Below are 24,740 nucleotides of genomic sequence, written 5' to 3'. Positions count from 1 at the left end.
ACTCAACTTAATGCTCAGGTGAAGTTTTATTGTAGTACTAAATTTAGTACTACAATAAAACTTCACCTGAGCATTAAGTTGAGTGCAAAGGTTTATCATTTTATGTTTAAAAGCCAGGCGGGAGACATGTTTAATAGATTTGGTGAGAAGGGCTATCCTAAACATATCCTTAATGGAGCCTATGAGTTTGCTAAAAAGGCAGATAGACAAAATCTACTGCAGAAGCGTACCAGGGAGGATTCTAATGATACTCTGAGGATCATAGGCATGTATGATACGCAGCATAAGGACGTTAGGAAGATATTCACAAGACACTGGGATGTGCTCAGGTTTGAACCTGACCTGACGGAGTTAATGGGTGAACGCCTGAATATAACGTTCAGGAAAGGAAGATCTATCAGAGATATGCTGGTGCATAGCCAGTACCAGAGACCTAAGCCTGAGGGCACCTGGCTGGATAGGAGACCATGCAGCTTCTTTAAGTGTGGTGATTGCAGTCTCTGCAAATGGACGAGACCCTGTAAACAATTCCAGAGTTCCGCCACCGGGAAAATCTTCTACTAGCGTGATTTTTCAAACTGTAGGACAACAGGTATGGTGTATTTGGCATCCTGCTCCTGCCCTAAGGATTATGTAGGGAAGACGAAGAGGGAGCTGAGGAGAGTGGGGGAACATATGGGTGATATCCGCAATAATAGAGATACTCCATTGGCCACATGCATGCCTGTCACGGTGGTGATCCTACTGAGGTTAGGTTCTCGATTATAGAAGTTGTCAAGTTGAACCCAAGAGGGGGGAACCTAGACAGAATGATCCTCAGGCAGGAGTGTGAGTGGATCTTCAGGTTGGAATCACGTGAACCAAAGGGAATAAATGAACAGGTTTCATATGCCTGTTTTCTATAACCTCTGTCTCTTTCTTCTCATCAGTATTTGTGGGTCCGAACTTGGAAATTTAGCCATGCTGAACTTTCGATGTATTCCCCTTATCTGGGGGATAACATGGATTTCCATGATTTATCCTATATATTTTGGTCTATAATTATCATTTTTTTGATTTATCTGCTTTTTGAGTGTCAACCGCCTCCTACAAGTATTTTTAATCAGCCGAGTCGGAATAGGGATATATTTAGCCGTCATTTTTGGATTCCTTGGGGTTTAGCGGTCTGTGGACATTGCCAGCGAGTTTGACCCCTTAAAAGTATATGACCCTGATGAGTTGTATTATTATTTTTGAGCGGCACATATCTTGGCTTAGAGATGATGGGTCTGTGCCCTGTACATCTTTCTTTCCCCCCCTCCCCCCATGAGGTGGATGTGCCCTCTATCGCTAAGGGTATGTGTCCACGTTCAGGATTGCATCAGGATTTGGTCAGTATTTTTCATCAGTATTTGTAAGCCAAAACCAGGAGTGGGTGATAAATGCAAAAGTGGAGCATATGTTTCTATTATACTTTTCCTCTAATTGTTCCACTCCTGGTTTTGGCTTACAAATACTGATGAAAAATCCTGACCAAATCCTGATGCAATCCTGAACGTGGACACATACCCTAACAATTAATTAGACATGAGGCCGTATATCTCCGGGGGTTGATGTATACTATGAGTGGGCTGTTCCCTCTGCGCCCGTTCATGACATGTGCTGAGATAGGTCTTTTTATAATACCCTCCGTGAGATAGTGTCCTAGGTTGCTTGGCAACAAGTAGCTGGCGCGCATTTATGACGTGCATGCAGTATCCCTGTGCGGCGGAGAGGCCGGCATTATGGATACATAAGGGCATGATTATTCATCATGAGCGCCGGGAGGATTACAAGTGTGTGTACACGGATGACGTATAGCTAGTAAGCTCCTACATTTAGACATTAATGCGCTGAGATCACTGAGGGGTACATACTCCTATGACAAATGTATTGTGTCACGTGATCTAGGCAGCCCCGTGGCATTGTTGTTATCGGACCTTAAGGGGCTGTGCACTGGTATATGGGTAGTGGCAATTTGCGGCCTGCTTGCGGTTCACAAGGGGCATGCGCAGTAGCGCCCAGAGTGCGGAAAGAGACCTCGGCCCTGCGTCACCAGGGGAGGAGTTTTACCTCGTCGGTCTTTGATTTACAATAGACATGCGCAGTAGTGTGAAGAGCACGGAAAGTGGCTACAGCCCTAGGTTATCAGGGGAGGGAATATACCGCATTTGTTTGTGTTCCAGTATAGACACGCGCAATAGACCGGGGAGCACGCCACAGGAAGTGGAGGGGTGGAACCTTACATGCCGAGGAGTTGGCGGTGACTATAAAAGTAGGTTAATTTCATACGGCAAACAGCTATCCATCATATGTAATGACACTGGTTATCAAGATATCAGGCCTCCTGATGAGCCTTATCTGGCGAAACGCGTTGAGGCGCGATTTTTGAATGGCGAATGGTGAACCAGTGCGAATGCACTAAAGGGATGAGTATTCTCCATAATTATATGCTTGTATAGAGCAATTAATGCTGCTTTGATTTGTTGGCATCTGTGTTTTATCAAGTGAAGGAGGTACTCCCTATATGTATGTGGAAAATATAAGTGGACAAGCTCACACTATAAGTGCCAAGTGTTGGCTATTTGTGGTATAAACAGTGAGAGTATCTATATCCAAATAATATTGTCCACCGCAAAAGTGGTTGTCACCTACTATCCACAAGCTATGTGTCGCCATGTGTTCATTCAATGTTTTTAAAATGTACGTGGGGACCTAGGTCTTCCCTAGTCTAGGTATTACACTGTCTAGTGACAGGGGACCCTCTAGTTCATGGGTAGAGGCTCTCATTAGTGGCTGCAGGGTGCATCAGGGCCTCCAGAGTCAGCCATCGTGGAGCGGGGGCGCCAATACGTTCCCCCCTAGGGCGTCTACCTCCGCAGCCAGGTAGGGGCGATATAGGTGCCTTTACTAGGATGGTCTAGATATCCCTACTATATAAAGTGTGACATAATAAACGGGGTTAGAGATCCATCTGCTTTGATCCTCCCAAAAAGAGACACGTCTCCGTCTGGTCATTCTCAGTTGCTAGCAACGCCCTGTGGATTAATTTGGAAATCACTTGGTCAACCGTGAAGGGTCACTCCAGATCCTCCCCCAACACTGGAAATATCTGGACGTGTGAGACTGGCCTATAAAGGAATTTGAAGCACTCAACAAGTTGAAAAATTAGTGGACTTTTTGTATGTGCAATTCCCGGTAACACCAATCTACCACGCGTTACCTAAAATTCACAAGAATGTTTTTCCACCAGTGTTTCGAATAATTTCAGGTATAGGGTCATTAACAAAAAGACTAGGAGTGTGGATAGATCATCTACTGCAGCCAATATAGTAAAAGATATTCCGGGGTTTATTACAGACCCCAAATCAGTGATACAAACCTTTGAAAATTTTAAGTGGGAAAATAACAAGTTGGATTACAGCAGATGTGGTAGCCCTATACCCCTCAATTCCCCATAAAATAAGCTTGGAAGCTTTAGAATATTTCCTAAAAAACTATAGTGGTTTAAAACAAGAAATCCAAACCTTTGCCATCCAAGCAGTGGATTTTTTTTAACTAAAAACTATTTTTCCACTCCATGATTAAGACCTGCCTGGGTCAAAACATTTTGGTTTCTATGCCTTTTTTAAAATCATGAGTGTATCCAAACTGCCTGACCTTTTTTGTTACCTGTTTTTAATATGAAGAAATAAATAGATGTTTTAAGAAACCTTGGATTTCCTGGGATCATTTATCCAAAGAGGCGCTGGATGTCAACTATTTTATCTACTAGCTAACACGGTACCAAGATATATATATCTTTCCTGTAATTATTTGATGAAAGTGTCAAACGGCGCTCCTTCTCTTCCAAGCTCTGCTGTGCACCTAAACAGTGGTTTTTCCCCATATATTGGTTATCGGCATGCGCAGAAGAAATTACATTACACATTTTGGGGTTCATTTTGTCCTGTTACCCTTGTGAAAATAAAAATAAAATATAGTCTAAAGTTACATTTTAGTGAAAAGAGTTAACTGGCACGGTCATTAACGCGCAAATCACCCTCGGGAATAAAGGGGTTAAAGTAGACAGATACTGAAACACCTACTACCTGGAGCATGTTCTTCACTTGGGTGCATGTTGTGAAAGGGTTTTCCTTCACCATTCAAAGGATTCTGCGATCAGCCACTACTGTTGTCTTCCATGGATGTCCAAGCCTTTTTGAGTTCCCAAGGTGGTCTATTTTGCTTCCATTCTTGACCGCATGTTGTGGGTTCACAGCAACAGCTTCCAAATGCAAATGCCACACCTTTTACCTTCTTAATTAATGATGAATTTACAAGGTAATAGCCCATGCACCCCAATACACAGCATTTGAGATAATGGTCCAATTACCTTTGGCCCATTATAAAATAAGCAGCTACATATTAAAGAGCTATAATTCCTAAACCGTTACCAATTAGGATGTGAACACCCTCAAATGAGAGTCTGCACTTTAAGTCCATATAAATTACATAACTATCTTAAATATGTTTTGTTTAACAGCTAAAATGCCAAAACCATTTGCCAGAAATATTTGGATAGTGACACAATGTATATAAAGAAGTAATGGAATTGCAAATTCAATGTTTACATACATCATAGAATAACGAGTTTGGCTTTATAAGCTTTTAGATCCAAAGTTGCCTTTGATAAACTGCACTTTCTTAATAGCCACAACTATAAAGCAAATGCATGTTTCTATATACAACAACATGTGATGCAGATTGTTTTTTGGCTTTCACTGCAGACTTTCGAATCCTCAGTCTATACATAGCACACTGAGAGGATTCCCTGATGCAGAGAGCGGGTGGTTACCTGACTAAGTATGCAATTTGCAAAGTTCCAAACACATTCCAACCCGGTGTCAGGACTCGCTCAAGTCACTTGTACCAAGTGACGTTGACACATAACTATGTATGCAAATCGCATACTTGCAGTCACATGACCACCCGCTCCCAGCACCAGTAACTAGTGTGCAGTGCACGCGCTGTGAGGATTCAAATAGACGCAGTGTGACTGCAGACTATGGCCTCAAGCCGGGACAACTCCTTTACACTCCACTTCCCAGCTTCCAGGCTACACACTAACAGCTTTACTTCAGAATGACAGTTTTTGGTTATGATTGTACACAGTGATGATCATTTTACTGATGGTTGTTCCACACCATTTTCATATTGAGCAATTATCAAATAAGTACTGAATTTCTATTGCTGTAGCCAACAAAGCCCATATTTCTAATATACAAAAATAGTTAAAAAAACAAAACAAAAACATGTTGATCATGCTGTGGCACACACACTGCAACAGGTCATTTCTCGCTTTTGTGCTTAGTGAGATTATATATACATATACACACACACACACACTTCTCTGGGAAAAATTAAGAGACCACTGCAACATTTTCAGTTTGTCTGATTTTTCTCTTTATAGAATAAATGAACAATTTTTACATTTTACTCAAATATACCTATAAACTACTGACATGTCTCCAAAGTTCCAAGCAATAAATTTTGTATTTATTTTCTGAAAATGAGAAATGGTCAAAACAAAAAAATGCATTGCTTGCAGACCTCAAATAATGCAAAAAACAAGATCATAATTATTTAGAAACAACAATACTAATGTTTTAACTCAGGAAGAGTTCAGTCCTTATGGTCTTTGGCAAACTTCAGCCTGGCTCGCCTTTGCTTCTCATTGATGAAAGGCTTTTTTCTAGCTTTACATGACTTGAGTCCTGCCTCTAGGAACCTGTTACGAACTGTTCTTGCCATGCACTTCACCCCAGCTGCCATTTGCCATTCCTTTTGTAGGTCACTTGATGTCTTCCTGTGGTCGCTGAGTGACGTTCAAATATGATGACGCCATCCCGGTCAGTGGAGAGTTGTTTTCGCCCACTGCCGGTCTGTAGCTTTGTTGTCCCCAATGTCTGCTGCTTGACCTTGTTGTAATGGACTGCCGTCTTAGAAATTTTAAGGATGGAGGCAACATGACGCTCACTGTGTCCCTCTGCTAGTAAAGCCAGAATTGAGCCCTTCTTTTCCTCACTCAAGACTTTCCTTTTCAACTCCTTTGGCATGGTTGTTATTTTTCATTCCTAATACTTTTGGGATATTACTAGCACTTGTTTTGCGGTCCAGCTTGTCCTATTGCAAGAGGATTGTGAACACCACAGCAGTGTTATTATCCTTTCCTTTGTTAAATAAGATTTGGTTCAGGTGATCACCTAATCAGAAGCACATTAAGTAGGATGAGATGTCCTCTGGTTGGAATTCAACTAACACTGGAATGGAATGGCTGTCAGACATAAAGAGAAGCTGATTTTTATAAAACTGTGCAGTGGCCTCTTAATTTTTGCCAGAGCTTATTTGCTGTATAGCAAATAAAACATTTAGACACAGCAGGTATTATTCTTCTAAAATCATTTTTATTAAAACAGAAATATGAACTCCCACATACATGTATAATACAATAAGTATTACATAGTTTCATCATTTTACCTGTCATAAATAGACATTCCACGGGATCTTACTGAAATACATTGTGGAAATCAGCTGGTGCCATTTAGAAATACTCTAAAGCAGCAATTACTTATTATAAAATGTGCAATAAGGCAACAAAATGTATTTACAATCCTACAGTAGCCGCTGTACTGCTTCTCTACATTAATGTATAGTGCTAAAAGCTGCAAACAAACAATACCATTAGTTTAAACTTCTGCAGTGTAAACATACTTCACAGTCTGTATCGGACCACAAGAAATATAATAAAATCAATCGCCGAGTGTATTGTCAGGGAAAAAAACAAAACCAATAACTAAAAAGACTGAAACGTCACTCCACACAAAGAACAGAGCTTGTATTCAGATGTTGCAGGATCACCAGACAGTGCTTTTTAAATCCATTTTTGTAAAAAATAAAAAAAAATCCACAAACAAAAACTCCCCCTTCCCATAGCCTGTTCCTACTGTGTAAAAAATGAAATGTGTGATTGAGTAGAAAACTGCAAATACATATTTAAAAACAAAACACAACATCCAAGCAATAGTTCATGATACTTTTATAGATCACACGTCCAGTTTTGGGAGCGTGTACTTTATTTATTCTGAAGGGGTCATGAAGGGGGTCTGGTCATTTTTACACACATCTTAATAGAAGAGGGAGAACCGATTTGCTACATTCACAAATTTCAGAGGTTACACTTCTCCGCCCTTAATGTTGGGTTGATTGGAACAAATGACCTATAGGGAAAGAATTGAACTAGCGTGAATGTACGCTATACCCTCTACTAGGATATATAGATCATACGTGGTCTGATAAGCCAACAAGGCTGCGATAGAATACAGGGTTAATTGTAAATACCTACTTTTGTAGAACAAAAAAAAAGTGCACCATTTCTAGTAAAAGATTAGGATATTCAACATACATGCAGGATCTAAGTGTTTGCCATGTCAGTATACTTAGGAAATGTAGTGACGGTCACATACATGTAGAAGACAAGTACATAACGCAGCAAAATCAACAAAATAGCTTCCATTTTACAAAGCAAAGCGCGGTGTCACAGTAGTGTGTAAACAGAACTCTATGGGGAGCCTTCAAGGACCGGGTGAACATTTCGTGCTGATACAATTGGCCACCGTTTACAACTCCGCTATCTCAAGATTGCTATTAAGGCAAGCTACATAGGGAGTAAATTTAATGAATATGATTTACTTTGCTAATGTTTTAAAAGAGCATACAAAATTAGCTACTGTAAAACAAATCTTAATAAAATGTTTCCAAACTACTAAAACTCAATATACAATTGTAAAAATAGCTGCATCATGAAGAGAACCATAAAAAAGGAATCACTCTCACGCAGATGGACCAGTAACAGTTCTAAACACCAACATAAAATCAATGTCCGCACTCATGTTCAGTCCTACATACAGTGTCACTGTAAAACAAAGGGATACAAAGGTACAGAAAATGACTTCTAAAAGCTCCATTAAGCCATAACTGAGTGCAGAGGAGTCATTTCAGCTGAGCAATTTCCTGTAAGAATGGGATCCCAAAGGTGCCGGGGTACTGCTGATCAGACCACACGGGAACTTCATGCTGCAGAGGCGTTCTTTTTGGATAAAAAGTGTGATGCAGGTTATAGTTCAGTAAGCAGCTTAATGATTCCATGTAAATATCAGCAAAACGAGACAGACGCCTCAAGAAGTAGGTTGGATTATGATCAGTCCGGAATATGCTACCAAAACGGGGGTTGAAGATTTTTCGTGCCATGTCCCTAATGTGAACAGAACAAACCACAGTTATTAGATTGCAGAGAAAGCATTTGTCGCATTAGCTTAAAAGTATTGTCCAGTTAGAACAAGTTATCACATTTCTATAGGACCCTGCCGATTGCCAGAATGGAGCACTGATAGCCTAATAATGGAGCGACAGTACAACTGGGCTATGTGCACACGTTGCAGATTCTCTGCGGATCCGCAGCGTTTTTTGCCGTGCAGAAACGCTGCAGATCCGCAATTGATTTACAGTACAATGGAAATCAATGAGAAAAAAAAATGCTGTGCACACTTTGCAGAAAATCCGCCGCGGAAACGCTGCGGTTTGAAAGAAGTAGCATGTCACTTCATTTTTGTGAATCTGCAGCGTTTTTTGTACCCATTCCATTATAGAAAACCGCAGGAGTAAAAAACGCAGCAAATCTGCAAAAAAAATGCAGCAAAAACGTACAAAAACCCGCAACAAATCCGCAGGTGCGTTTTCTGCCAGGAGTGGCAGAATCCGCACCAGAAATTCCTAAGCCTAATCCGCAACGTGTGCACATAGAGAATAAATGGAGCCGAGGTCGAGCATTTAGGCTATGGGGCTGTTGGAGAACACCAAATGCAGCGCTCCAGCAGTTTCATACAGAACGAGTGGAGATAACCATTTTAACAGATAAAGGTGCCCCATTCTGGTGATCTGGAGCACCACCAGCAGAGAGACCACTACAGATTCAGAAGTTACCGACTATCCTGTAGATGGCGATACCTTGCTCAAACAAACAGACAACCGCTGTAACCTATATCTGTATGCTGAATGGTAAGAAATGGTGATAAACACTTTCCATGTACGTGAACCTACATTTTGGAGAACACGGGAATTTCAAATGTTGCCACTCCTCCAAAGTTCTGCTAACTGCTAATGTCCGATTATGAGCTTTGTGATTTACTGTATTTTTCAGACTATAAGACGCATTTTTTTAACAAGAAAAACTTCCTGTGACTGAGGGGAATGCTGACACCATGTCCTTCCTGACCATAGAGAGCTGCTCTCTTCTCCTGTCTGATGCTGATTTAGGTGATTGATGCAGGGCAGGAGAGGAAGCTTACCAGGACCTGAACAGCTGCAGGACCTTGTTCATGAGTAACTCCAGGACCTTTCAGATCAGGTGACTAATCACAACTTTAAAGGTGCTTCAGATAATCAAGTAGAAGGTCCTGCAAAGGCTCTGCTGCAGCTTCCCACAGGTCCCAATCAGTAACTGCAGGATGTGGTAATATATAGTGAGTCTATATGGGCATGTAGCGTGCTGGCAGCAGAGGTGTGAATATACAGTGGGGCAAAAAAGTATTTAGTCAGTCAGCAATAGTGCAAGTTCCACCACTTAAAAAGATGAGAGGCGTCTGTAATTTACATCATAGGTAGACCTCAACTATGGGAGACAAACTGAGAAAAAAAAATCCAGAAAATCACATTGTCTGTTTTTTTAACATTTTTTTTGCATTTTATGGTGGAAAATAAGTATTTGGTCAGAAACAAACAATCAAGATTTCTGGCTCTCACAGACCTGTAACTTCTTCTTTAAGAGTCTCCTCTTTCCTCCACTCATTACCTGTTGTAATGGCACCTGTTTAAACTTGTTATCAGTATAAAAAGACACCTGTGCACACCCTCAAACAGTCTGACTCCAAACTCCACTATGATGAAGACCAAAGAGCTGTCAAAGGACACTAGAAACAAAATTGTAGCCCTGCACCAGGCTGGGAAGACTGAATCTGCAATAGCCAACCAGCTTGGAGTGAAGAAATCAACAGTAGGAGCAATAATTAGAAAATGGAAGACATACAAGACCACTGATAATCTCCCTCGATCTGGGGCTCCACGCAAAATCCCACCCCGTGGGGTCAGAATGATCACAAGAACGGTGAGCAAAAATCCCAGAACCACGCGGGGGGACCTAGTGAATGAACTGCAGAGAGCTGGGACCAATGTAACAAGGCCTACCATAAGTAACACACTACGCCACCATGGACTCAGATCCTGCAGTGCCAGACGTGTCCCACTGCTTAAGCCAGTACATGTCCGGGCCCGTCTGAAGTTTGCTAGAGAGCATTTGGATGATCCAGAGGAGTTTTGGGAGAATGTCCTATGGTCTGATGAAACCAAACTGGAACTGTTTGGTAGAAACACAACTTGTCGTGTTTGGAGGAAAAAGAACAATGAGTTGCATCCATCAAACACCATACCTACTGTAAAGCATGGTGGTGGAAACATCATGCTTTGGGGCTGTTTCTCTGCAAAGGGGCCAGGACGACTGATCCGGGTACATGAAAGAATGAATGGGGCGATGTATCGTGAAATTTTGAGTGCAAACCTCCTTCCATCAGCAAGGGCATTGAAGATGAAACGTGGCTGGGTCTTTCAACATGACAATGATCCAAAGGACACCGCCAGGGCAACGAAGGAGTGGCTTCGTAAGAAGCATTTCAAGGTCCTGGAGTGGCCTAGCCAGTCTCCAGATCTCAACCCTATAGAAAACCTTTGGAGGGAGTTGAAAGTCCGTGTTGCCAAGCGAAAAGCCAAAAACATCACTGCTCTAGAGGAGATCTGCATGGAGGAATGGGCCAACATACCAACAACAGTGTGTGGCAACCTTGTGAAGACTTACAGAAAACGTTTGACCTCTGTCATTGCCAACAAAGGATATATTACAAAGTATTGAGATGAAATTTTGTTTCTGACCAAATACTTATTTTCCACCATAATATGCAAAAAAAATGTTAAAAAAACAGACAATGTGATTTTCTGGATTTTTTTTTCTCAGTTTGTCTCCCATAGTTGAGGTCTACCTATGATGTAAATTACAGACGCCTCTCATCTTTTTAAGTGGTGGAACTTGCACTATTGCTGACTGACTAAATACTTTTTTGCCCCACTGTATATTACATATACATATACATAATAATAATAATAATAATTTTATTTATATAGCGCCAACATATTCCGCAGCGCTTTACAAATTATAGAGGGGACTTGTACAGACAATAGACATTACAGCATAACAGAAATACAGTTCAAAACAGATACCAGGAGGAGTGAGGGCCCTGCTCGCAAGCTTACAAACTATGGGGAAAAGGGGAGACACGAGAGGTGGATGGTAACAATTGCTTTAGTTATTCGGACCAGCTATAGTGTAAGGCTCAGGTGTTCATGTAAAGCTGCATGAACCAGCTACCTGCCTAAGTATGTAGCAGTACAGACACAGAGGGCTAATACTGCATAAAGTGTATGAGAACATGATGCGAGGAACCTTTTTTTTTTTTTTATTATAAATAGGCCACACAGGGATCGTTAGGTTAATGCATTGAGGCGGTAGGCCAGTCTGAACAAATGAGTTTTTAGGGCACGCTTAAAACTGTGGGGATTGGGGATTAATCGTATTAACCTAGGTAGTGCATTCCAAAGAATCGGCGCAGCACGTGTAAAGTCTTGGAGACGGGAGTGGGAGGTTCTGATTATTGAGGATGCTAACCTGAGGTCATTAGCGGAGCGGAGGGCACGGGTAGGGTGGTAGACTGATACCAGGGAGGAGATGTAGGGTGGTGCTGAGCCATGGAGTGCTTTGTGGATGAGGGTAGTAGTTTTGTACTGGATTCTGGAGTGGATGGGTAGCCAGTGTAATGACTGGCACAGGGTAGAGGCATCGGTGTAACGGTTGATACATATACATATTATATATATATACACACACACACACACATACACACACACATATATACACATATCTACACACACACTACAGACCAAGTTTGGACACACCTCATTTAAAGGTTTTTCTGTATTTTCATGACTATGAAAATTGTACATTCACACTGAAGGCATCAAAACTATGAATTAACACATGTGGAATTATATTATTTAACAAAAAGAGTGAAACAACTCTGAAAATATGTCTTATATTCCAGGTTCTTCAAAGTAGCCACCTTTTGCTTTGAGGACTGCTTTGCACACTCTTGGCATTCTCTTGATCAAGAGGAAGTCGCCGGAAATGGTCTTCCAACAATCTTGAAGGAGTTCCCAGAGATGCCTAGCACTTGTTGGCCCTTTTGCCTTCACTCTGCGGTCCAGGTCACCCCAAACCATCTTAATTGGGTTCAGGTCTGGTGACTGTGGAGGCCAGGTCATCTGGCGTAGCATCCCATCACTCTCCTTCTTGGTCAAATAGCCCTTACACAGCCTGGAGGTGTGTTTGGGGTCATTGTCCTGTTGAAAAATAAATGATGGTCCAACTAAACACAAACCGGATGTAATAGCATGCCGCTGCAAGATGCTGTGGTAGCCATGCTGGTTCAGTATGCCTTCAATTTTGAATAAATCCCCAGCAGTGTCACCAGCAAAGCAACCCCACACCATCACACCTCCTCCTCCATGCTTCACGGTGGGAACCTGGCATGTAGAGTCCATCCGTTCACCTTTTCTGCATCTGACAAAGACACGGTGGTTGGAACTAAAGATATCAGATTTGGACTGATCAGACCAAAGCACAGATTTCCACTGGTCTAATGTCAATTCCTTGTGTTCTTTAGCCCAAACAAGTCTCTTCTTCTTGTTGCCTGTCCTTAGCAGTGGTTTTCTAGCAGCTATTTTACCATGAAGGCCTGCTGCACAAAGTCTCCTCTTAACAGTTGTTGTAGAGATGTGTCTGCTGCTAGAACTCTGTGTGGCATTGACCTGGTCTCTAATCTGAGCTGCTGTTAACCTGCGATTTCTGAGGCTGGTGACTCGGATAAACTTATCCTCAGAAGCAGAGGTGACTCTTGGTCTTCCTTTCCTGGGGTGGTCCTCATGTGAGCCAGTTTCTTTGTAGCGCTTGATGGGTTTTGCAACTGCACTTGGGGACACTTTCAAAGTTTTCCCAATTTTTCAGACTAACTGACCTTGATTTCTTAGGCCGGCTTCACACTCAGCGTATGAAAATACGGTCCGTATATTACGGCCGTAATACTCTGAAATGTCCCGAAAATAGTGGTCCGTAGCTCCTCCGTAGGCAGGGTGTGTCAGCGTTTTTTGCGCATGGCATCCTCCGTATGTAATCCGTATGGCATCCGTACTGCGTGGTTTTCTCGCAGGCTTGCAAAACCAACATACCGCTATAGAAATGATCCATGTGTCACAAAAAGAAAAAAAAAAAAATATATATATATATATACTGTCTATATATATATATATACTGTCTATATATATATGTCAGTAGACACATATATGTATATATATATTACTATTTTTTCCAGCGCTATACAGCTTGAAAGCCGGTAATTCAATTACCAGCTTTTTCTTTCTCCTTCCTAAAACCCGACATGATTTGAGACATGGTTTACATACAGTAAACCATGTCTTCTCTCCATTTTTTTTGCAGATTCCACACTACTAATGTCAGTAGAGTGTATCTGCAAAATTTGGCCGTTCTAGCTCTTAAAATAAAGGGTTAAATGGCGTAAAAAATTGGCGTGGGCTCCCGCGCAATTTTCTCCGCCAGAGTAGTAAAGCCAGTGACTGAGGGCAGATATTAATAGCCTGGAGAGGGTCCATGGTTATTGGCCCCCCCCTGGCTAAAAATATCTGCCCCCAGCCACCCCAGAAAAGGCACATCTGGAAGATGCGCCTATTCTGGCACTTGGCCACTCTGTTCCCATTCCCGTGTAGCGGTGGGATATGGGGTAATGAAGGGTTAATGCCACCTTGCTATTGTAAGGTGACATTAAGCCTAATTAATAATGGAGAGGCGTCAATTATGACACCTATCCATTATTAATCCAATTGTAGTAAAGGGTTAAATAAAACACAAACACATTATTTAAAATTATTTTAATGAAATAAAAACAATGGTTGTTGGAGTATTTTATTCTACGCCCAATCCAGTCACTGAAGACCCTCGTTCTGTGAAAGAAAAAACATAATAAACCAACAATATACTTACCCTCCGCAGATCTGTAACGTCCAACGATGTAAATCCTTCTGAAGGGGTTAAAACATTTTGCAGCAAGGAGCTTTGCTAATGCAATGCTACTCCTCGCTGCAAAACCCCGGGGAATGAGTCTAAATATAGATCAATGAGCTATATTTAGCTTCATTTGCGGTGAGGCGCCCTCTGCTGGATGTTCATAGATCGTGGGAACTTTCCTAGAAAGCCTGGGAGCTTTCTAGGTAAGTTCCCACGATCTATGAACATCCAGCAGAGGGCGCCTCACCGCAAATGAAGCTAAATATAGCTCATTGATCTATATTTAGACTCATTCCTCGGGGTTTTGCAGCGAGGAGTAGCATTGCATTAGCAAAGCTCCTTGCTGCAAAATGTTTTAACCCCTTCAGAAGGATTTACATCGTTGGACGTTACAGATCTGCGGAGGGTAAGTATATTGTTGGTTTATTATGTTTTTTCTTTCACAGAACGAGGGTCTTCAGTGACTGGATTGGGCGTAGAATAAAATACTCCAATAACCATTGTTTTTGTATAAATCATGTTTATTGAGTGAAGCAAAAAGAGTAAAAGTGAAAGGTACAATCAAGTAGATCAACAGGATACCAAGTAGAGTTACATGTTAATCAAGAAATGCGTTACAACAACATCATGTATCTTGCGCTTTAACAAGCTGATGAATAATACTACTGATTGGTATTATAAAATATTAACAATTAAGAACCACTTGAGTGGTTAATAACCAATATAATTCTCATTATGATTATTCAACAATCGCAATGTTTATTCAAACTAAAGGAGGGGAGGGAGACAAACAAAAAGATTAAGATTAAGAAGAGAAAGGGGTGTACAAAGAAGAGGAGAGGATTGGATAGGGTAATGGGGTAGGTTGGGGAGAAATATGGCTACCATCCCATCCCAGCGGTCAGAGCGCGAGCCGAAGAATGAACTAGTAATAAACAAGAGCGAGCCATGTACTGCATCAGGCTCCAGAAATCCAGAGATCCAGGTCAGGGGTTTCCCTGAAAGCTATCCAGGGGGCCCATGTAGTATAGGTTTTATCTACACTACCTGGGGATTGATTTATTAGTTGTTCCATTCTATAGACGTCATTGAGTTCTGCCACGAACTCCGCACGTGAAGGAAATTTTTCTTGTTTCCAAAAGCGTGGGATCAAGTTCCTAACTGCGGTAAGAAAGTGTCTGAGGATGCCCTTCTTATATCGAGAAATCGACAAATCACATAGGGATAGTAATGCTAGGCTTGAAGAGGGTTGAATCTGTGAGATAGACATCTTGTTGTGGAGCTCAAAGACGGCCAACCATAAGGCTTTTATGGGGGGGCAGTCCCACCAAATGTGGATATAAGAACCAGTCTCCCTTAAGCATCTCCAACAAGTGTCAGGAGTCGTGGGGAACACCGCATGCACCATAGAGGGACATCTGTACCATCTTGTCAAGATCTTGTAGCTCCTCTCCTGCGACACCGCACATAGTGACGATCTAAACGTGAAGAGAAGAATTTTCTCTCTATCCTCAGGCAGTAGTTGCCTTCCTAGGTCGCCCTCCCATTTTGAAAAGAATACTGGTGAACCCTGCAGTGGAGCCCTTCCCCCCTGGAATATTTTGTATAACAGCGAGACAGTATGATCCGGAGGGTTCGGTGATGTACAAAGCGTCTCAAAAGGAGTTAGCGGTCTGCCAATATTGGTTTGTTTAGAGATCGTGTAAATAAAGCTTTTAAGTTGTTCGTAGAAAAACCAATTGGCGGAGGGTGCTTCCTCCTCCGGGAATAGTTCCTGAAGGGATTTCATCCCGGTCTCTTTTAAATAATCATGAAGAATGGGTTTGGAATCTTTTCTTTTGTTTAAGTACATCTCTCTATTTATCCCTGCAGGGAAGGCAGGGTTGTCATAGATTGGGATCAATGGGCCCGGGAGAGTTGTGATCTTAAGGTCTGAGTTTCTATTTTTAATGAGAAGCAATATGTTTCGTGTAAGGAAGGGCAAGTCAGCGCCAGACCCCATCCTCCTACCCCCTGACCAGAGAACAACCTGAGAGTCACAACCATTCAGATCACTCTCTAGCTTTACCCACTTCTTACTATTTTTGTTATGGTAGAGGTCCAGTATGCATGTTCCAATTGATGCGTAACTATAGATCGCAAAATCTGGGAGGCCCAGACCACCTGTTAGCTTTGATCTGCTTAATGACGCGTAGGAAATGCGCGCCCGACTGTTAGACCATATGAACCGGGTGATTATTTGTTTAAGGCGGTGAGAATAAGGAGGCCGGCAAGTATAGAGGTATTGTTTGGAAAAGGTATAGAAGGCGTGGTAGGAGGTCCATTTTAACTGCGTTGATACTGCCTAGCCACGACAATTGGAGTTTATGCCATTTCTCTAGATCCAAGTTGACCTTTCGTAAGGCTGCTGTAAAGTTGGCCTCGAACAATTTGGATGTCTGGCTGGTAATTTTAACGCCTAGGTAGGTGAGGAAGTCAAAACGCCATCTAAATGGGAAGGTCGTCTTTAGTTGTTCGACCAAGGGGAGTTGTAATGAGATGTTTAAGATTTCGGATTTGTGGGCGTTCATTTTAAAATTACTTAGAAGGCCGAATTTGTGCAGTTCCGAGATTAATTTAATTAAAGCTGCCAAAAAGGAAACAGAGAAGCACATTGCTAAGGAGAGTAAAACTAATCCCAAACTGTTCTTCAACTATATCAAATAGTAAAAGAATAAAAACTGAAAATGTAGGCCCCTTAAAAAATAGTGAGGAAAGAATGGTTGTAGATGACGAGGAAAAAGCTAACATATTAAACACCTTCTTCTCCACGGTATTCACGGTGGAAAATGAAATGCTAGGTGAAATCCCAAGAAACAATGAAAACCCTATATTAAGGGTCACCAATCTAACCCAAGAAGAGGTGCGAAACCGGCTAAATAAGATTAAAATAGATAAATCTCCGGGTCCGGATGGCATACACCCACGAGTACTAAGAGAACTAAGTAATGTAATAGATAAACCATTATTTCTTATTTTTAGGGACTCTATAGCGACAGGGTCTGTTCCGCAGGACTGGCGCATAGCAAATGTGGTGCCAATATTCAAAAAGGGCTCTAAAAGTGAACCTGGAAATTATAGGCCAGTAAGTCTAACCTCTATTGTTGGTAAAATATTTGAAGGGTTTCTGAGGGATGTTATTCTGGATTATCTCAATGAGAATAACTGTTTAACTCCAAATCAGCATGGGTTTATGAGAAATTGCTCCTGTCAAACCAATTTAATCAGTTTTTATGAAGAGGTAAGCTATAGACTGGACCACGGTGAGTCATTGGACGTGGTATATCTCGATTTTTCCAAAGCGTTTGATACCGTGCCGCACAAGAGGTTGGTACACAAAATGAGAATGCTTGGTCTGGGGGAAAATGTGTGTAAATGGGTTAGTAACTGGCTTAGTGATAGAAAGCAGAGGGTGGTTATAAATGGTATAGTCTCTAACTGGGTCGCTGTGACCAGTGGGGTACCGCAGGGGTCAGTATTGGGACCTGTTCTCTTCAACATATTCATTAATGATCTGGTAGAAGGTTTACACAGTAAAATATCGATATTTGCAGATGATACAAAACTATGTAAAGCAGTTAATACAAGAGAAGATAGTATTCTGCTACAGATGGATCTGGATAAGTTGGAAACTTGGGCTGAAAGGTGGCAGATGAGGTTTAACAATGATAAATGTAAGGTTATACACATGGGAAGAGGGAATCAATATCACCATTACACACTGAACGGGAAACCACTGGGTAAATCTGACAGGGAGAAGGACTTGGGGATCCTAGTTAATGATAAACTTACCTGGAGCAGCCAGTGCCAGGCAGCAGCTGCCAAGGCAAACAGGATCATGGGGTGCATTAAAAGAGGTCTGGATACACATGATGAGAGCATTATACTGCCTCTGTACAAATCCCTAGTTAGACCGCACATGGAGTACTGTGTCCAGTTTTGGGCACCGGTGCTCAGGAAGGATATAATGGAACTAGAGAGAGTACAAAGGAGGGCAACAAAATTAATAAAGTGGATGGGAGAACTACAATACCCAGATAGATTAGCGAAATTAGGATTATTTAGTCTAGAAAAAAGACGACTGAGGGGCGATCTAATAACCATGTATAAGTATATAAGGGGACAATACAAATATCTCGCTGAGGATCTGTTTATACCAAGGAAGGTGACGGGCACAAGGGGGCATTCTTTGCGTCTGGAGGAGAGAAGGTTTTTCCACCAACATAGAAGAGGATTCTTTACTGTTAGGGCAGTGAGAATCTGGAATTGCTTGCCTGAGGAGGTGGTGATGGCGAACTCAGTCGAGGGGTTCAAGAGAGGCCTGGATGTCTTCCTGGAGCAGAACAATATTGTATCATACAATTATTAGGTTCTGTAGAAGGACGTAGATCTGGGTATTTATTATGATGGAATATAGGCTGAACTGGATGGACAAATGTCTTTTTTCGGCCTTACTATGTTACTATGTTACTAATGTTTGGTAGGCTTGTAGATGGGGACGTGATGTAAAGCAGCATATCGTCTGCAAAAAGTGCTATCTTGTGTTCTTCGGAACGCAATTTTATTCCTTTAATTGAGGAGTTATTTCTTAATGCCATGGCCAGATGTTCCATTGTTAGTATATATAAGAGGGGAGAGAGTGGGCACCCCTGCCTTGTACCATTTCTGACCGGGAACACATTTGAGAGTGCGCCGTTGACCTTGACCTGAGCACTAGGAGAGCTATATAGAGCAGAGATCCTGCGCATCATATTTTCCTTTAAGCCAATTTCCTCTAGGGTTTGGAAAATAAATTCCCAATGAACCCGGTCAAAAGCCAACAACCATTGTTTTTATTTCATTAAAATAATTTTAAATAATGTGTCTGTTTTATTTAACCCTTTACTACAATTGGATTAATAATGGATAGGTGTCATAATTGACGCCTCTCCATTATTAATTAGGCTTAATGTCACCTTACAATAGCAAGGTGGCATTAACCCTTCATTACCCCATATCCCACTGCTACACGGGAATGGGAACAGAGTGGCCAAGTGCCAGAATAGGCGCATCTTCCAGATGTGCCTTTTCTGGGGTGGCTGGGGGCAGATATTTTTAGCCAGGGGGGGGCCAATAACCATGGACCCTCTCCAGGCTATTAATATCTGCCCTCAGTCACTGGCTTTACTACTCTGGCGGAGAAAATTGCGCGGGAGCCCACGCCAATTTTTTCCGCCATTTAACCCTTTATTTTAAGAGCTAGAACGGCCAAATTTTGCAGATACACACTACTGACATTAGTAGTGTGGAATCTGCAAAAAAAATGGAGAGAAGACATGGTTTACTGTATGTAAACCATGTCTCAAATCATGTCGGGTTTTAGGAAGGAGAAAGAAAAAGGCGGTAATTGAATTACCGGCTTTCAAGCTGTATAGCGCTGGAATAAATATTAATATATATACATATATGTGTCTCACTGACATATAGATATATATATATATATATATATATATATATATATATATATATCTATATCTATATCTATATATATATATACCTATTCTATGTGTACACATTTATTCTACCTATTCTACTGTAAGCCGTCAGTGTGATTTTACTGTACACCGCAATGAATTACCGGCTTTTCTCTCTAACAGCGCTGCGTATTTCTCTCAAGTCACACTGCTTGTCCGTGTGTAATCCGTATTTTTCACGCTTCCATAGACTTTCATTGGCGTATTTCTTGCGCAGTACGGTGACAAACGCAGCATGCTGCGATTTTGTACGGCCGTAGAAAGCCGTATAATACTGATCAGTAAAATACGGCAGATAGGAGCAGAGGCATAGAGAATAATTGTACCGAATTTTTTGCGAGTTTTACGGACGTAGTTTCTGCGCTCTTACGTCCGTAAAACTCGCAAGTGTGAAGCCGGCCTTAAAGTAATGATGGCCACTCGTTTTTCTTTACTTAGAATTTGTATTATGGCAAGAAAAAAGCAGCTAACAGTCTATTTAGTAGGACTATCAGCTGTGTATCGACCAGACTTCTGCACAACACAACTGATGGTCCCAACCCCATTTATAAGGCAAGAAATCCCACTTATTAAACCTGACAGGGCACCCCTGTGAAGTGAAAACCATTCTCGGTGACTACCTCTTGAATCTTATCAAGAGAATGCCAAGAGTGTGCAAAGCAGTCATCAAAGCAAAAGGTGGCTACTTTGAAGAACCTAGAATATAAGACATAATTTCAGTTGTTTCACACTTTTTTGTTAAGTATATAATTCCACATGTGTTAATTCATAGTTTTGATACCACTGTTGTGGGTGGTTCAAATATACAGAAGAAAAAAAGGAAAACAGCACAACCAAATGAAAAAAAGCAGACTTTAATGCCTGAACGGCGTGGCAACGTTTCGGATGTAATATCCTTTCTCAAGCCAATGAGAAAGCTTGAAAGCTTGAATGAAAGCATATTCCATCCGAAACGTTGTGTCATGTATTGGTATTGTGTATAATACACACTGCAGAGTCACACTACACAATAGATTTACTATTATTACCTCCCTATTCTACCTTAGTACAAACAACAAAAACAAAAAACAGTAATATAAACCTCACTGGTAGTGTGCAGTGGAGAGGTCGTTATCAATAGGAAAAAAACTTTATCATTTTCTTCTGTTTACACCTGGGGTGCATCTTATGATAAGGTGCGTCTTATAGTCCGAAAAATACGTTAACTATGTTATGGCTGCCCTCCTCCAAGTATCACATTTTGTGAATAGAGATGTGACTATATGTAATGCAGGTCACTGTAAGGCCCCCCTTCACACGTCCATATAATATTGGTACTAAAAAATAATAAAAAAAAAAAAAAAAAAGTACTGATATCAGAGTTTTGGATCAGTGTGCCATCCCTTTTTCCCCCAAATATGGCTAATAAAGTCAATTAGACAGCTTCTCTTATACTTTGCAATGTTAAACACGTACAGCACATGGAATGCACAGATGCCATCCGTGTGCTGTACACGTTTTACACGGACCCATAGGTTGTATTGGCTGCTGGTAAAAACACGGGCATGTGCAGCACCATAAATTATAATGGGTATTTGTAGCATCTGTGAAAAAAAGGCGTAATGAGTACTTTCAAACTGGACTCAAAAATGAAATAATCAGTACAAACCATCCTAAAATGAACCAAGGAATAACTTAGCTGCTAAAAAGGCCCAATTTTAAAAATGTATTATATATGAGGGCAACTGGAGCCTGAATCTGGTCATCTGCGTTCAAGAAAAAAAAAAATTACCTCATTTCTTGCCTCTCTTTTATCCAATCACGTAAGACCATTTGTGACTCCGCATCTCTGTAAACCTATTTTAGAGACGGAATTTGAGCTTATTTTAGCACATTTCCTTTTACTCTATTGCATGACTGTAGGTAAGGTAGGGCAGTGATGTATACATACAACATTAATACTGTGCCCTTTTTTTCACTGAGCAAATGGCTTAGTCCCTGTGTCTGACACCCAGAAATCTATGGAGCATCTTCTGAAAGCAAAATCTGTGTGATATTTTCCTGAATGCAGGACTGTCTCGAGAGCTCAAAAGACATGAAGAGAATCCGCGACCTGTGCCTTCTCCGAAAGTTTGTGTATACAGTTAAACGGTGGATTAAGGGGCTCTGACCACTAGATCACAATTAACAATTATAATGTAATGTCTCCCTATCCCCACATAGAGATGTGTGCCTTGCAAACCTGTGCTCGAATAGAAATAAAGCATAAAACGCAGAACCAAAAAAAAAAAAAACAAAATGGGAAAAGAAGCCAACACTCCTCCTCCCATCAAAGTTTTTCTCCTCGTAATATATTGCAATCATCATATTATATGTGTCCTTACAATTGCTAATTTTCCCTTCTACCCAGCTAATTATTCTAATGATCCATTAGATCTATGACATCACATGATTAAATGCGGAGTAACTGAAACCTTACAAGCTATGTAGAATAAGGAGGTCAATTTTCCCTGTAGGAGTCATGAGTCACTGCAAAAGTCACTAGCAGAGGGGAGGAGGGAACAGCTGGGTCAGGAGTGGAAGAGGGGAATGATTTTTGCAGGGAAAATACACTTCCTGCTTCTACAAAGAGAACAGAAGAATTAGCTGGGTAGAAAGGTAAAATGAGCAATTGTAAGTACACGGTGTTATATAATATGATGATTGCAAAATATTAAGAGGATAAGAAGTTTGATGGGAGAAGTACATACCTATCTGAATGGACACATCGTGAATGTTAGACACTTTGTGCAACATGAACACGTTTTCGTTTGGGCGTCAGGTGCTCATACATTTTTTATGTTCATATTCAGAAAGTATAATTTTCCCAAACAGACTGTTAAACGGTAACCCAGGCACCAATTCTGTCAGCAGGATTCAGCACAGAGCAGGAAATAGACCTGGAGTGATAGAGTCTTTATATCTAGCAAAACCATTGCTTATCAATTCAAATACTGATCTCTCAGTAATGGAGGAACGGACTGGCCATGTAAAGGTATTGCTGGACTTGTCTTTGAGAGAGCTAACCAATTCCATTTAAGGCGCACTACATGACCACCGATGTGTACAGATTTACACAATCGGTGGTGGTTTCATAGTCTGTTTTACACAAGCATGCTGCACTTAAAAACGCATGTCGACTGATCTGGAATAGATCACTTAGTGCGCATAGGCTGCCACTGATCACACAGGACAATGTGCTGCTGAGAATAAATGATCTTTTGCACGAACCAAAAGATCACTTCACCCAACGAACAAGCCTTTTTCTCACTCTTTGGTTGATCGGCAGGCTGTTTAGACGCCACCATTAATGTGAACGAGTGTTCCTGTTCCTAAGATGACTTTTCACCCCTTCTAAAACATGTTATCTAAAGGAGATTTTTTTTCTTTAGTTTTAAATAAAAGGAAATTTGTACTTGTTTCTACAGGAACATTACAGCATACAGGAGAGGTGCCTGTTTGTCACCGAGAGCCCCCTCTTTCTGTATAATTGCATAGTATACTTGGATCATCGGCCAAGTCAGTAAGTTGTCGCTGCTCGATGGGAGCCTTCAAAGCCGCCTCTAACCTAACGACATCTGCAGATGTTCTTTTGATCAGCCAGCCTGGTGTGGCGTCATCGTTGCGGTGCCAAGTAAAAGTAACATTGAGCCAGGCTGTTTTCAGGGCTCCCGTTCAGCAGCTACAGATTACTGACCTGGCCGATGGTCTGGGACCTACCAGTTGATTTGCACCAGCTCTACTGCTTAATAGTCACTGTCGCTACAGCATGTATGGAATTGAAAAACTAGGAACAGAGGTCTCTCTGATCTCAGCTGTCACCCCCAGGTTCCCATGAGAATAGCACAGGCAAAGCTTCTGAGCCAGTGCAATCAGCATGGCATGCTTATACCGTACATGACAAATGTACAAGCAAGTCAGGACGCATTATGGGGTCATGGCTCACATGTAAAACAATTTGGGCAGCCAACACTTTGCTACTAGGGATGAGTGAATAGCTTTGGAAAAGTCCTTATCCGAATAGCTATAGCGCTTCCCGAAGAGCTGCAGAGGGAACCCGGATACCTGGAGCGCTGCAGATAATCAGCTGTTCGGCTCTGTAGCGCCATGTGTCACGTGGCTGTGTGACAGTCACATGCATGGAGAGCCTGTGTGTTGGGTGTGCGCGCGTGCACGCATTAAAAATATTGCATGGACCTGGAGAACCATGTTGACAGTTCCATTTGTTTTTTTTACAGAACAAGGAACACCACCATAAAAGCAAAACCCTGAAGGATAAAAAAAAAAAAAAGGCAGCAGAAAAGCCATGCTCCCGCAAAATAATGAACTTCTATTTGGACACCAATGTGTTCTTCAGATCACTGGAGTTAACCACACTGATAATAGCTGCCACCATTTGGACTGGAACAATTTATTTTGTGTAAGGTTGCCAGTATACAGACTTCGGGCTCACTAACATTTGCGAAAGGAACCGGACGAGTGCAATTTGATCATTTAAAAAAAAAAAAAAAAAAAATTATATATATACCGTATATACTCGAGTATAAGCCGAGATTTTCAGCCCATTTTTTTGGGCTGAAAGTCCCCCTCTCGGCTTATACTCGAGTCATACCCAGGGTCAGCACGGGAGGGGGAGCGGGGGCTGTGTAATGATACTTACCTGCTCCCGGCGCGGTCCCTGGACGTCCCTGCTTCTTCCAGTGCTGCAGCTTCTTCCTGTATTGAGTGGTCACATGGCACCGCTCATATACAGTAAGGAATATGCAGCTCCACCCCCCATAGAGGTGGAGCCGCATATTCATTACTGTATATGAGCGGTGACGCTGCCCGCTCAATACAGGAAGAAGATGCAGCGCTGGGGAAGAAGCAGGGAT

General features: G+C 41.6%; 1 protein-coding gene across 3 annotated transcripts in view; it reads right to left on the bottom strand.

The window, feature by feature from the left end:
* Positions 1-6,442: 6,442 nt before the first annotated feature.
* NT5DC3 (5'-nucleotidase domain containing 3) overlaps positions 6,443-24,740 on the bottom strand; it is a 96,161-nt gene continuing 77,863 nt past the window's right edge. For all 3 annotated transcript variants that reach the window (XM_069764252.1, XM_069764253.1, XM_069764254.1), the window contains exons 13-14: positions 21,620-21,684; positions 6,443-8,311 (exon numbers count right to left, since the gene is read on the bottom strand). In XM_069764252.1, the coding sequence (XP_069620353.1) occupies positions 8,050-8,311; positions 21,620-21,684 (327 nt within the window). In that variant the 3' untranslated portion in view covers positions 6,443-8,049. The remainder of the gene's footprint in view (positions 8,312-21,619; positions 21,685-24,740) is intronic.

This window comes from Ranitomeya imitator, chromosome 4, assembly GCF_032444005.1.
Source record: "Ranitomeya imitator isolate aRanImi1 chromosome 4, aRanImi1.pri, whole genome shotgun sequence".
In the NCBI taxonomy this organism is placed as follows: Eukaryota; Metazoa; Chordata; class Amphibia; order Anura; family Dendrobatidae; genus Ranitomeya; species Ranitomeya imitator.
The sequence above is the reverse complement of the archived record's forward strand: the minus strand, read 5'-3'. Positions and strand labels throughout refer to the sequence as shown.